At 40.5% G+C, this 15,822-nt stretch overlaps 1 protein-coding gene across 3 annotated transcripts; it reads right to left on the bottom strand.

Moving 5' to 3' along the window:
• Positions 1-307: 307 nt before the first annotated feature.
• Positions 308-15,115, bottom strand: si:dkey-79d12.5 (maternal B9.15 protein). Of its 3 annotated transcripts, XR_011474881.1 has the most exons (6): positions 14,928-15,115; positions 5,600-5,777; positions 3,736-3,873; positions 2,694-3,030; positions 872-2,476; positions 308-839 (listed from the first exon to the last, which is right to left on the bottom strand). XR_011474881.1 is itself a non-coding variant. In XM_023980352.3 (5 exons), the coding sequence occupies exons 2-5, from the start codon at positions 5,770-5,772 to the stop codon at positions 2,273-2,275; spliced, it is 852 nt and encodes a 283-aa protein (XP_023836120.1). In that variant the 5' UTR covers positions 5,773-5,777; positions 14,928-15,115; the 3' UTR covers positions 308-2,272. The 3 variants fall into 3 exon arrangements, 2 of the variants coding, with proteins under 2 accessions (XP_023836120.1, XP_023836123.1); XM_023980352.3 differs by having other exon boundaries at positions 308-2,476; XM_023980355.3 differs by lacking the exon at positions 14,928-15,115 and adding an exon at positions 7,833-7,940 and having other exon boundaries at positions 308-2,476.
• Between the last annotated feature and the right edge of the window lie 707 nt (positions 15,116-15,822).

Raw genomic sequence — 15,822 nt, 5'->3', positions numbered from 1 at the left:
GCAGCCTTTTATTTAACTAGGCAAGTCAGTTAAGAACAAATTCTTATTTACAATGACGGCCTGCAAAGGGGGGACCAACTCCATATTAATGCCCATGATTTTGAAATTAGATGTTCGACGAGCAGGTGTCCACATACTTTTGGTCATGTAGTGTATGTTGCTATAAAGTTTAGTTACAAGTGATTCTGGCCCGAGGTAGCGTACAGACAGCTCTTGCGCATGTAAATATATACATATTCTCTCAATACAGTACTTGTCTGTGTGAAACAGTACAGTATACACAAGGTAACAGATTGCAAAAACACAATTTGATTTTATAAATCGGTTGATTTAATGTTATGTGCTGACAAGACAGAGAGATGATTAGTATAAAAACTAACACAGCTTAACATAGACATTAGCATGGACAATTGTCTATCAGATACAGTAAGAATTGTGTGAACAGAGTACTGCTCTGTACTCAGAACAAGTGAAAAGGCAATTAATAAAATTTAATAAATATGCATCCAGAGCAGATCAATGGGCCAATAAAAGCCAGRATAAAAATAGAGAATATAAGTATTAAGTTATGAAAACATCTATTCATATTAAAGCTAAACATTTGGATCACCCAAGCATTTTTTATTTCCAGTATATAAAACTATTTACAGTAAATCCATGGAAGACTGATTATACAAGAGTGAATACAGTTCAGTTCAGACCCATTTTATCTCAGCAATCACTCAAATCACATGTATTTATAAAGCCCTTTTTACATCAGCAGATGTCACAAAGTGCTATACAGAAACACAACCTAAAACCTCTAACAGCAATCAATGCAGCACGGTGCCTAGGAAAAACTCCCTAGAACGGCAGGAACCTAGGAAGAAACCTAGAGAGGAACCAGGCTCTGAGGGGTGGCCAGTCCTCTTCTGGCTGTGCCGGGTGGAAATTATAAGAGTACATTGCCATTAAGGACAGATTGTTCTTCAATCTGGCCTAAAGCAGACTAAAGATTTCTAAAAAAGGAAATTATAAACAAATAACCATTTAAAATGATACATGCACCAACACTACAAACTTTATCAAGATATATAAAATAGAGAATATACATAAATATGCATTGAATTTGACTTTACAACAATGATTTTGGTACCACCCACAGGTGGAAAAATAAATGACAACAAATTCAAAAAAACAAATGTGGTTGATAATGACTATTTCTTAATAGGTTACAGTATGTACAAAAAGCTTCTGGTTGGTCTGTTAATTATTATAAAATAGAGAGATGTCTGTACTTGACAGATAACAATCACAGTGAATTGTCAAAAATAGTAAATCACATTAGATTGGATTCCAGAATACCATTTCATATACTGTACAGTGCTTGTGGTAATCTATTGTCTCATATTGACACATTATATTGTAATGATATGCAGTAAGATGCAGCTTCTGAGAACTCAAGAGACACGGTACATATGTTACCACATGTAGCTGCATATCGTTACAGTCTATAGCAGGGCTGCCCAATCCTGGTCCTGAAGGGCCGAAACACTACTGGTTTTCATCCTCTCCTAATCAGGGACTAATTCAGACCTGTGACACCAAGTGAGTCCAATTAACTACCAGGTAGAAACAAAAACCAGACGTGTTTTAGGCCCACCAGGACCATGATTGGGCAGCCCTGGTCTATATCCTACAGTGCACATTCACCATTTTGATGCTTCATAGAGGTGACAGATGAAAAGGTAGTCTATAATATTTACAAAACTATATAAAATCATCATAAAAGCTTAGGCTTTCAGCTTATTGCTGAGGATTCCTGAGATGTTATGAGCACCCAATGAAGGAATACAGCCCTCAAACTACACTCTGGACCTCAAAGCCAGTTCCACTGCTTTTTAAAAATATGAATAGACTACTTTTAATCAGTGGATTACCCTAAACCAAAACCCACTGGCAGCCCTTAGGGAAGTGCCTGTAGCAATATTTGCTAAATGCCTGTTTTAGTATATTCCCTGTTTACTTCAGTGGCAATTCTACCTAAGAAAGTTACATAGAGGAAATCCCCAAAACTGATTGTCACCAAAAAGAAGAAAAAGAAGTGTACAGCAATCAAAAAATGATATAATGAATCAAGTTCTGCTCCTCGCTAACCCTTCAAATATTTTGTCAAACTATCTTAATTGCGCCTCACCCACACCTTCAAAAACCTGCATAGACCCATTGTGATTGGCTTAATGCGTGATCGGCTCATATGTAAAATAGCAGTTTAACTTTCTAACCAGTTGGTTTAGTTCTTCACAGCCCCCCATGGCTGCAGAGTGGCATAAGGCATGATGAACTGCGGGGGTGGCTGGGGCAGGACGTAGTAGCCGAACACTGGAGGAGGTGGAGGCGCGTATATTGTGGTGAGGAACACAGGACCCTTCTTCTTGTATGTTGTGGGCCATACAGGGGCAGGGTGGTAGAAGTAATGCTGAGAGGTAGGCTGGAGCTGGAGAGAGAGAGAACAGAGGGAGAGAGAACTTAGATAGGATTTCGATTATAATTCATCTTCAATTCAATCAGATAGTACTTAGAGATCACTTCTTCTGGATGTGTAGGATCTGGTGCTACGTGAATCTACGTGTCCATAGTGCTACATTGTGGATGTCAGAGAGGGAGATTTGGTACCACATTAAGGTAATGTAGATTAACAGAAAAGTTCTTACCAGTGTTTTGGTGACCTTCTGTTTAGCATGCTCCACCCTGAACCTGTTCCGAACCCTGGGCATCATGGCAATCACACAAGGTCCGCCCCCCGCCTTCTCCTTCTCTTTCTTTCCCTCTTTCTCTTTCGTCTTCTCATCTTTTCTTCCGTCCGTCTCTCCATCCTTCCCCTCCTCCTCTGTATCGCTGGAGACAGCAGAGCCACAGTCAGACGAGCTGGCAGAGTGGTAGTCGGACGTATCCAGGTCAACATCTTTGTCTCCTTTCACATCTTCCTCATCCTCCTCTTCTCCTTCTTTGAAACGAGCTACTGTAAAGTATCTGCAGTTCTCCCCTGACCTGTGAGAGAGGAAAGAGAATACATTCGTTTCTGTAACAAAACACATTGGAATGACCTATAAACCACCTTGTAGCCCTTTCCTGCAGTCAAATGACCTAGTGGCCTCATGGGTGGAATGTTATTCATATTTTTCATAATCAAAAAAGCCACCGGAAATCTGGTGTTTCTATGTCAAACGTTATTTAAACATTRCAGTCTTCTGTGATGTATAGAAAGTGTAATATTAGGATGCAAACTCTAAATTGAATACATTTCAACTGTATATCTGACATGGAACAGGTGTCTTCTTTTTTTTAAGCCCATAACCATGTGTGTGAGGTGTATGCTTTTGTTTCACAATAGATTTGTTTAAGACTACCAATAATCACTCTGTGTGACCGTGATTTAGCCCACTGCAGTAAAAGTTTGAAGGGTCTAACAGTTTCACTTCTATCAACCCATCTCCCTCAGGATCATTCCCTCATTGTAGTTGTTGTATTTTCTCACCCTCCTCCTACCGTAACTTGATGAGTCATCACATAATGGGCAGGTTCGTACAACACATGCATCATGATGATAAATATGGTACCTCCAGAGAGCTGACTGAATGACTGTACAATGAATGAAAACCTTCTTCCTCTGCCTTCTGTCTCTGAGACTGAGTATGTCACTGTCTCACTGTGTGTGTACGTCTGTGCACGTGTGAGTAACATAGTGTGACTCACCGTGCGCACACCTCCAGTGGGTCGATCCACAGCGCAATCTCGCATGGGAGGCCCAGCTCGCTGGGTTTGAGCTTGCTCTCCTCACACGCTCTCAGCACCTCCTCATCACACACCACCCCCTCGCTTACCCTGATGCACCTAAGAGAGGTCAAAGTGCAGAGAGCTGTTCACCTGGACCACAGTCAACTTATCATGTACAGTGATGTGAAAAAGTATTTTCCCCCTTCCTGATTTCTTATTTTTTTGCACATTTGTCACACTTAAATGTTTCAGATCATCAAGCAAATTTAAATATTACACAAAGATAACCCAAGTAAACACAAAATGCAGTTTTTAAGCGTTAATTTTATTTATTAAGGGAAAAAAGCTATCCGAACCTTCATGGCCCTATGTGACAAAGTAATTGCCCCTCCTTGTTAAATCATGAATTTACTGTGGTTAATCACCATTTTTGGAAAGCTGAGTTCAATTTCACTAGCCACACCCAGGCCTGATTACTGCCAGACCTGATGAATCAAGAAATTACTTAAATAGAACCTGTCTGACAAAGTGAAGTAGTCCAAAGAAATTCAGGAACAGATGAGAAAAAAAGTAATTGACATCTATCAGTCTGGAAAGGGTTACAATGCCATTTCTAAAGCTTTGGGGCTCCAGCGAACCACGGTGAGAGCCATTATCCACAAATGGAGAAAATTTGGAACAGTGGTGAACCTTCCCAGGAGTGGCCGACCTACCAAAATTACCCCAAGAGCGCAGCGACGACTCATCCAAGAGGTCACAAAAGAACCCACAACAACATCTAAAGAACTGCAGGCCTCACTTGCCTCAGTTAAGATCAGTGTTCATGACTCAACCATAAGAAAGACACTGGGCAAAAATGGCATCCATGGCAGAGTTCCAAGGCGAAAACCACTGCTGACCAAAAGMAACATAAAGGCTCGTCTCACTTTTGGAAAAAAACATCTTGATGATCCCCAAGACTTTTGGGAAAATATTATGTGGACTGACGAGACAAAAGTTGAACTTTTTGGAAGGTGTGCGTCCCGTGACATCTGGCGTAAAAGTAACACAGCATTTCAGAAAAAGAACATCATACCAACAGTAAAATATGGTGGTGGTAGTATGATGGTCTGGGGCTGCTTTGCTGCTTCAGGACCTGGACGACTTGCTGTGATTTGATGGAACCATGAATTCTGCTCTCTACCAAAAAATCCTGAAGCAGAATGTCCGGCCATCAGTTCGTGACCTCAAGCTGAAGTGCACTTGGTTTCTGCAGCAGGACAATGATCCAGAACACACCAGCAAGTCCACCTCTGAATGGCTTAAAAAAAATTAAATGAAGGTTTTGGAGTGGCCTAGTCAAAGTCCGGACTTGAATCCGATTGAGATGCTGTGGCGTGACCTTAAAAAGGCGGTTCATGCTCGAAAACCCTCCAATGTGGCCGAATTAAAACAATTGTGCAAAGAAGAGTGGGCCAAAATTCCTCCACAGCYATGTGAAAGACTCATTGCCAGTTATCGCAAATGCTTGATTGCAGTTGTTGCTGCTGAGGGTGGCACACCCAGTTATTAGGTTTAGGGGGCAATTACTTTTTGAAGGTTCGGATAGCTTTTTTCCCTTAATAAATAAAATCATCACTTAAAAACTGCATTTTGTGTTTACTTGGGTTATCTTTGTGTAATATTTAAATTTGTTTGARGATCTGAAACATTTAAGTGAGACAAATGTGCAAAAAATTCAGAAATCAGTAAGGGGGCAAATACTTTTCCACAGCACTGTATGTGTATCTTCTCATAGACATCCACACGAAATAACAACCCAGTTACTTAAATTCTTTAATATTTCACTTTCCTTGTTGTTTACCTGAATGCCTGTCCTTTGTTGGGGTTGTCGGGGTACCAGTGGTCTTTGAATTTGTCGCACAGAAGTTGCCGCAGCTTTCCAGCAAAAGCGTCAGCTTTGGTTCCATCTAAGCCACCCCGCTCCACGGCTAGGCTTCTCAGGAAATTCACCCCGGCGTTTACCTCTCTCTTCATAGTTTCTGTGAGGAAATAGGTGCAGAAAGCATTAGTCTATCCTGTAAAGCTACTCAACTAATTTAGAATATTTTAACCAACTGTACAGCGTGAAAAACATATTCCCGAAACTACAGCGTGTGTGTACAATTCACAAGCCACCACCACTGTCAACAAAATTATTTTCACAGTTCCTCAAACCCCAGAATAGCCCTATTTCACGGTCTGCCATTCAGTCTAATGTTGGGCAGGAGGAAGTCAGCTCCTTGGATAAGACCACTTCTTAGAGTATTTAGCCACTGTGTGTTTTCTATTATCATTACCTTCAGACCACACTAGAGGTATATATATGTTCAATGTACGCAAGTCAGACTGACCTTCTGTTGTTTAAACAAACTGGGAGCCAAAGGTCGTAGTTTGTATACAGGCAAACAAGATGCAAATAGACTCATAGGCCATGTTGGCATATCAATATGTTACATATGCAAAACGTGTCAGATTCAGTTACAGACCAAAGGTACAGTATGTGCCTTCTGATAGATACAGAGTTTGTTTCTTCTCAATAGTGCCAGARAGTGTCAGATTGACACAGGGGAGAAGGTACAGTACAACCCCTGCCTACAGTACCGGTCAAAGAAGTGGAATGTTTGCCAGCTTAGCAGAAACGCTGAGCCAGTGTAGCTGATTAACCATCATGAAACTACGTATGTGAGGAGTGCAAGTGTGTTGACTTCCTGCTCTGGTTTAGTCGAGGTGCGAGGGTTAATTGTTGTTGTTAGTGTAGACCTGACATACAGAGAGAGTCAGGGAGAATTTGAAAAAAACATTAGTTGCATCAGCTTGAGGAAGGCGTGACAATTATATTCCACCTTAAGCATCTTCCCGGAGGTGACAGACTTTTTCTGGTGACACAACTATGTACTAATGGCATTATGTAAACTGTTAAGCAATTATACAGAAACAATTTGTTTCTACAGTTCACAAGTGAAGAAGTTAATTTCCCTTAAGACCAACATAACAAATAGCTTTACCGTACAGTCCCACTGGGCACAGATGTCACGCCCTGACCATAGTTTGCTTTGTATGTTTCTATGTTTTGTTTGGTCAGGGTGTGATCTGAGTGGGCATTCTATGTTGTATGTCTAGTTTGTCTATTTCTATGTGTTGGCCTGATATGGTTCTCAATCAGAGGCAGGTGTTAGTTGTTGTCTCTGATTGGGAACCATATTTAGGTAGCCTGTTTTGTATTGTGGGGTGTGGGTGATTGTTCCTGTTCGTGTGTTCCTGTGTTGTCACCATACGGGACTGTTTCGTCTTCGTTTATTTTGTCAGTTTATTGTTTTTTGTCTTTATGTTACGTGTGTGCGTTTTAGGTAGAGGTGGATTTATTTTCTTAAACTTGGCACCCTGTGTTTTTTGGGTTGTCACGTTGTTGTCCGCGCCCTGTATTCTTGGACTTGTGTGCCGAAGTAAAGAGCACTTTTGCACAGTGGAACTCTCTGCGTCTGATTCCTTCACCCACCCAGTCCCGCGTGACAACAGATGTCAGTTCAACGTCTAGTTTTGATTTACATTTGGTTGAATGTCAACTAACCTGAATTCAATGTGAAATCTGAAGAGGAAAGAAAAAACGCAAAAAATTTGGCAAATCCAATTAGTTTCCCACGTTGATTCAACGTCATCACATTGATTTTGGTGGTTGAAATGACGAGGAAACAATGTTGATTCAACCAGTTTTGTCCCAGTGGGGTAGGTTCAGTGAGCTTATACAGTTAGTAACCACGTTGTAACTCAGTTGTAGAGAAATACCAGGTGGTGAGGTAACAAAGTCCTATTCAATACATTATTACTTCACAATATTGCTTTCAGATGCTTTTGATGATCACATGGTACTGTGATTGTATCTTATTCAATAACAGAATGCATTTTTCATTAGAACTCTACCAGTACACGGTCACAAGTGCTTGAAGAACTCAGTGTGCCTCAGGATGTTATGTCGAAACTCTCTCCCTCTCTCCCTCTATCTCTCTTTCACATAAACACACACGCAGACAGACACAGATACACACTACAAACAGTACCCTCAGTCTGAAGACAACTCTCTAAACCCAGCTGACGATGGATTTTCAGCTAGGATTTCCTGTTTCAGATAGCTGGCATAACTGAAAAGCATTTGCAGGTGGTGCCTCTAGTCTGCACTCTTAAACTGCCTCGTCCCACCGTTGGTGGAAAGAAAGAATGTTAGATAGGCAACAGGATATTTACAGTMGGGGGGGGGTGACAGAATGGTATTCCTTTTTACCTTAGGGGTATACAGAAGAAGGGTAGACTATTTGTTCATACATGTGATCTCATCTAAAAATGTGATATGGACCAATTTGAATGGACTGAAAAAGATTGTTTTCATCACCATGTTGAAACCCAATAGGAATGTCAGTGAGAAGTTACAGATGTAGGATCTTAATTTGAGTTTTGCTATAGCAGGAAAATAATCCTGCAGCAACAGGAAATGTGAATTATTATGTGGATTATAATTAATGTATGTTTCTGTTAGGGTTACATTTTTTGTAAGGGAAAATCAAGTCTGAAATTTCAAAGTGGAAATTATAAACTTCAGAAGCCTTTTTAAACCTCAAATACACTACACGTTTAAAATGTCCTGCTGTGCAGGAAAGTTCTCCTGCAACAGGGTGACCAAATGAAGATCCTACATCTTTGCAGAAATACAGTAACACAGACTGTTACAGACACAGACTACTGACTCATCACATTGTTCTGACCGAGTAGTTCCCAGTCTGACCACTTCTCTAACTTCACAGCCACATAATGTCTTTCAGTCTAATAATATCGACCACAACTATCGCCACGTTTGTTCTTTTTCAGACTGCACAGCAACATCTACTGTAGATGTAGGATCTTAATTTGACCTATATTGTCACAGCAAAATAATCCTGCAGCGACTGGATTGAAATGTTTAGTGCATAATGTTGCTTGATCAGTGGTTAGGATATCAGCTCGCCAAAGGTAGGCTACATGAAAAGTGCAATATTGTTAATATAACTGTGTGTTAGTGTGCTCCTCTGCATTTTCTGCGGTGCATTTCAGCAACAACAGATTGATCAAATTAAGATTATACAACTGTAGAGCCATTTCTCAGAAGTGTAACTAACAGACACATATTTTGGCCACTGCTGTATATCACTGAGGACACTGAGAGGCAAATTGAGAGACATGAGCATCTCTGAACATAGTAATGTGGTTCTTGTGCAGTATCTAGGCCAGGGCATGTAATGGCGAGGGTTATCAAGTCAACAGGTGGTGAGCTGCAGAATGAGTTTCATTCTGTGCGATGCTCCACTCCACTCTGCAGTCTAGTGTGAAACCTCTTACAGCTCAGAGAGTTGACCTCATGTTAGATGATGGCCCAGTCATTTACTGGTTGCCTCATCTGTCATCATAAACTTTGCATATTAAAGTGCCATTATCGCTGTCATGACTAAATCATTCACTACCTTATTTAGACTGGATTGATGTGGACATTGCTCGTGATTAGATTAGAATATGTTAGGACCACTGAGACCAGAATTAAACATCTTCCTGTCTATAAATGACATTTTTCAGTTAAAAAATGTAATGCCATGAACAGACCCTCATCTATATCCTAGATCTGTACGTCCTAGATCAGTGGCTCCCAAACTTTTTATAGTCCTGTACCCCTTCAAACATTCAACCTCCAGCTGTGTACCACTTCTAGCACCAGGGTCAGCACACTCTCAAATGTTGTTTTTAGCCATCATTGTAAGCCTGACACACACACACACTATACGATACATTTATGAAACATAYGAATGAGTGTGAGTTTTTGTGGGTTTTGTGGGAACTGACAAAGAACTCTTATAGGACCAGGGCACAAATAATAATATAATAATAATCAATAATTTTGTTCTTTATTTAACCATCTTATATATAAAACCTTATTTGTTCAACAAAAATCGTGAATAACTCACCACAGGTTAATGAGAAGGGTGTGCTTGAAAGGATGCACATAACTCTGCAATGTTGGGTTGTATTGGAGCGTCTCAGTCTAAATCATTTTCCACACACACTGTGCCTGTATTTAGTTTTCATGCTAGTGAGGGCCGAGAATCCACTCTCACATAGGTACGTGGTTGCAAAGGGCATCAGTGTCTTAACAGCACGATTTGCCAAGGCAAGATGCTCTGAGCGCAGCCCAATCCAGAAATCTGGCAGTGGCTTCTGATTAAATGACATTTTCACTGAACCGCTTGTTGCAATTTCCGATGAGGCTCTCGTTCAGATATCGGTAAGTGGACTGGAGGCAGGGCATGAAAGGGAAAATGAATCCAGTTGTTTGTGTCATCCGTTTCGGGAACGTACCAGCATAATTGCGCACCTAACTCACTCTCAGGTGCTTCGCTATATCACATTTGACATTGTCCGTAAGCTTGAGTTCATTTGCACACAAAAAATCATACAATGGTGGAAAGACCTGTGTGTTGTCCTTGTTAATGCAGACAGAGAAGAGCTCCAACTTCTTAATCATAACCTKAATTTTGTTCCGCACATTGAATATAATTGCGAAGAGTCCCCGTAATCCTAGATTCAGATCATTCAGGCGAGAAAAAACATCACCCAGATAGGCCAGTCGTGTGAGAAACTCGTCATCATGCAAGCGGTCAGACAAGATAAAATTATGGACAGTAAAGAAAACTTTAAGCTCGTCTCTCAAATCAAAAAAATGTGTCATTACTTTGCCCCTTGATAACCAGCGCACTTCTGTATGTTGTAAAAGTGTTACATGGTCGCTGCCCATATCATTGCATAGTGCAGAAAATACACGAGAATTCAGGGGCCTTGCTTTAACAAAGTTAACCATTTTCACTGTAGTGTCCAAAACGTCTTTCAAGCTGTCAGGCATTCCCTTGGCAGCAAGAGCCTCTCGGTGGATTCTGCAGTTTACCCAAGTGGCGTCGGGAGCAACTGCTTGCACGAGCATTACCACTCCACTATGTCTCCCTGTCATGGCTTTTGCGCCATCAGTACAGATACCAACATGAGCAGCAGCTACCAACACGAGCACGTTTGGCTACATACAGACCGTTAGTGGAATTCCTGCGAGAGAGTAACGGTAATGTGATTGGATGTTAATTATTTGACTAGGCTACCTGTATTTGACGTTGTGTTGTTATTTCGCTGAACACTAGACGGTTTAAATACATTTTTGGCAGTGAAACGAGGCTACTAAGGCGAGAGAGAAAAACTTGCCCAAATGTATAGCCCCGTTGGAAAATATAAATGGACTGTTTGAAAATGTGAAGACATTTTTTTTAAATATATATATTTTTAAAAATGTGATTCACATTTTTATTTGGCATACCCCCGACGGCATTGCGCGTACCCCCATTTGGGAATACCTGTCCTCACACAGAAGTGAGGTGGAGCCATGGTGGATGCCCTATGCTCCTTAGGGGGCCAAGAGGTTTAAAGACGCACTCAGGCTATTTTTGAACTTTTCCTGTTAAAAAAGAATATCCCGAGTATAAATAGAGTAATGTTCACACAAATGGTGGCTGGTGGCACTTTAACTGGGGAGGGCGGGCTCATAGTAATTGCTGGAACGGAATAAATGGAATGTTTGATACCATTCCATTCACTCCATTCGTTATTATGAGCTGTCCTCCCTTCACCAGCCTCCTCTGGCACACACACTTAAGGTTAAAACAATACATTTTGAGACATTTTTTGTTTTTTAAACACAACTGCAAACTTCAAGGAGTTGGTCTGATGTGATTGGCATCCTCTCTTGCTTGAGGGGAAAATAGAGGACATCAACCACCCGAGCCACGGCCTGTTCACCCCGCTATCATCCAGAAGGAGAGGTCAGTACAGGTGCATCAAAGGTGGGACCGAGAGACTGAAAAACAGCTTCTATCTCAAGGCCATCAGACTGTTAAATAGCCATCACAAGCCGGCCACCACCCGGTTACGCAACCCTTTACCCTAGAGGCTGCTGCCCTATGCACATAGACATGGAACCACTGGTCACCTTAATAATGGAACACTAGTCACTTTAATAATGTTTACATACTGTTTTACTCATTTCATATGTATTTACTGCATTCTGTATATACTATATACCATATATACTGTATTCTAGTCAATGCCACACTGACATTGCTCATCTTAATATTTATATATTTCTTAATTCCACTGTTTTACTTTTAGATTTGTGTGCATTGTTGTGACCTGTTAGATACTACAGCACTGTTGGAGCTAGAAACACAAGCATTTCGCTACACCCACAATAACATTGCTAAATATGTGTATGTGACCAATATAATTTTATTTAAAGATGAAAGCCCCCCCCCTCACTTGTTACATGTCATGACATACCTGGACCTCCTATTGAGATGTGCCTTTCGGTAAGTAAAATCAGGTGATAAAGAGGTGAAAAGGAGCCTGGGTGTGTCTTTAAGTCAAGTCAGATCTGTATGTAAATTGCATTTACAAGCAGAGCAACCGTTCCAGAAGCAGAGTCTTTGAGTGACAGTACACAGTGGCCCACTGCCTCTAACAGACAAAGCAGTAACACTGAGGTGTTGGTATTGCAGCAACCCCTGTATTGATCTTTGTGTAAAGACCGAGACATGACCTCTCTACAGCCCAATAACAACATACATGTCAGTCCATGTTGTGCAAGTGTGAGAAAGTTGACATGGTGTCCCAATAATCTGAACCAGTCCACCTAGCCTAACACAGTCCATGACCTATATAATAACCAATTAATCTGAACCAGTCCACCTAGCCTAACACAGTTCCATCCTATATAATAACCAATAATCTGACCAGTTACACTAGCCTAACACAGTTCATAACCTATATAATAACCAATAATCTGAACCAGTCCACCTAGCCTAAACACAGTTCATTGACCTATATAATAACCAAGTAATCTGAACCAGTCCACCTAGCCTAACACAGTTCAATAACCTATATAATAACCAATATCTGAACCAGTCCACCTAGGCCTAACACAGTTCAAAAACCTATATAATAACCACAATAATCTGAAACCAGTCCACCTAGCCTAACACAGTTCCAATAACCTATATAATAACCAATTAATCTGAACCAGTCACCTAGCCTAACACAGTTCCATAACCCTATATAATAACCAATAATCTGAACCAGTCCACCTAGCCAACACAGTCCAGACCTATATAAAACCAATAATCTGAACCAGTCCACCTAGACCTAACACAGTTCCATAACCTATATAATAACCAATAATCTGAACCAGTCCACCTAGGCCTAACACAGTCCATAAAACCTATATAATAACCAATAATCTGAACCAGTCCACCTAGCCTAACCACAGTTCAATAACCTATATAATAACCAATAATCTGAACCAGTCCACCTAGCCTAACACAGTTCCATAACCTATATAATAACCAATAATGCTGAACCATCCACCTAGCCTAACACAGTTCCATAACCTATATAATATACCAATAATGCTGAACCAGTCCACCTGCCTAACACAGTTCAATAACCTATATAATAAACCAGTCATCTGAACCAGTCCACCTAGCCTAACACATTCCTGACCTATATAATAACCAATAATCTGAACCAGTCCACCTAGCCTAACACAGTTCAATAACCTATATAATAACCAATAATTGTATAATAACTAGTTCCTATTAAGATGAGTGAACACTGGCAGTGAGAAGCTTCTGTGTTATACATGCTGTCTGTATTTCTTTGACACCAGTTAATTAATTGCCAGCAGCATACCACCCTGCATACCACTGCTGGCTTGCTTCTGAAGCTAAGCAGGGTTGGTCCTGGTCAGTCCCTGGATGGGAGACCAGGTGCTGCTGGAAGTGGTGTTGGAGGGCCAGTAGGAGGCACTCTTTCCTCTGGTCTAAACAAAGATCCCAATGCCCCAGGGCAGTGATTGGGGACACTGCTCTGTGTAGGGTGCCGTCTTTCGGATGGGACGTTAAACGGGTGTCCTGACTCACTGAGGTCATTAAAGATCCCATGGCACTTATCGTAAGAGTAGGGGTGTTAACCCCGGTGTCCTGGCTAAATTCCCAATCTGGCCCTCGACCATCAAGGTCACCTAATCATCCCCAGTTTACAATTGGCTCATTCATCCCCCTCCTCTCCCCTGTAACTATTCCCCAGGTCGTTGCTGCAAATGAGAATGTGTTCTCAGTCAACTTACCTGGTAAAATAACGGTTAAAAAAATAAAAAAAAATAAAAAATAAAAAAAAATGTTTGTTGTTGAGTAATATGGCAGCTTGAAAGATTATGGTTATAGCACAGCAATGTTATAGCAGCATATACATTAGATTGTTGCCCCATGCCATGTGGTGAGTCTTGTTGATAGCAAGTTCATGTAAATTGCAAGAAAACAGCTGAAACTTCAGATCTAAAAGAGTGAATTTGAGTGTCCTATAGCCCGGCCACGTGCTTCCTGAGCCTATGGAAAGAGTCCACACTGCAGAGATTGGATACATTTTATCACTTGAACTCAAGTGATTGCTATAATGTAACTTGTGAAGAACAATAAATTGTTATCATTTAGAGATCACACATCCTGTAGGCTACACGTCAAACAGATTTCAGATTGGGTTTTCCGTTCAGCCCGTGGTTTTTGAAATTTTCCGCGTTGTGGCGCAGACTTTTTTTTTTTGCCTCGTTCGAAAACATTGAACAGGGGAGTGGGTTCTCAACGCGGAAATCCCCCCATGTAATTGGAAATTCTAAATGTTTCCTTGAATAGATTCCGCGTTTATCCTAAAGATGAAGTCTAAATTGTTTAAAATATACAAACTTAAATAATACTTCGATTTGGGAATAAAAAAGCTAAACAACAATTATACTAGGCTACAATTAAATTATTACATGCTACAAGGACTGTCGTGGTGAGTAGGCTGTTGTAATTGCTGTAATTTATAGTCATTACTCAATATATTCCCTAAATAATAAATACATTTACAACGTMTGTAATAACCAAACAATAACCAAGTTATTTAAATCACATGTGGAAAGAGCCAACATTTGTTTACAAAATTATTTTTCAATCACATCAAAAGGTTGATTTAGAAATATGGTACACTTCTCAATATTTCTCACTTACCTGTATAATAACCGCAGTATTTTAAATATCCAGTACAATTACTATTTTCTCTATTTCCTCTCTATATTGCTGTGATCATATTACTTGTATAGTTATCGGCACATGTTGCTTCCTTGTTCTCTTTGGTACAGTCAAAGCGATCCACGTTCCTGGTTTTGCGTTGGTCTGTGGGAATATCTCAATTGCATACTCCTCGCGTCCTCGCTCTTGTCTTTTCTCAAAACCCATTGGATGAGAAAGCCATATGTCCCGCCCCTCTGACCTTCTCCTCCAATGGGTTTTGATAAGGTTACGAGGAGAGAGGACGCACAAATGTTAATGCAATTGGATTTTCCCTGTGTTGCGTAGTGTTGCAAGCGAGAAGTTACACCGTAAATATGACTCACTTCCTTGTTCGGAGCTATTAGCAATATGCTGACTCCCTTTTACTACAACCAGAGACTCCCACTACAGACCAAATATGGTAAGCCCCGGTGAACTGATAGTCTTCTACTATCACAGGCTATCATTCAAAAACATGTAAGGATGAAATGTAATTCTCACCATGTTATAACCTTATTATAGTCCTAACCTATTATTATTTATATTGATGAATAGTAGGCCTAACAACATGTGGCTTGTAAGACTACTAAAACAACAACAGCCCCTCAATGTATAATGTCAGTCTACTCAAACTTGAAATCCACCTGTGATAAGCTTCCATGTTAATTTCAAAGTAATTTTGACCCTATGTAAGTGTGCTTGTAGTGACTTCATAATCCTGCATGTTGGTGTCATCAGTAGTCTCTGACAACCAGATGTTTTGACGCAACAAGAAAACATGTCTAAAGGCGTAAGGCATGTTTTTATAATATGTCACATTGCATAATTTATCTAACATACAGTACATAAGGGC

Source organism: Salvelinus sp. IW2-2015, linkage group LG35 (genome assembly GCF_002910315.2).
Source record: "Salvelinus sp. IW2-2015 linkage group LG35, ASM291031v2, whole genome shotgun sequence".
Classification (NCBI taxonomy): domain Eukaryota; kingdom Metazoa; phylum Chordata; class Actinopteri; order Salmoniformes; family Salmonidae; genus Salvelinus; species Salvelinus sp. IW2-2015.
Note: the sequence above shows the minus strand (reverse complement) of the source record. Positions and strands in the feature narration are given on the sequence as shown.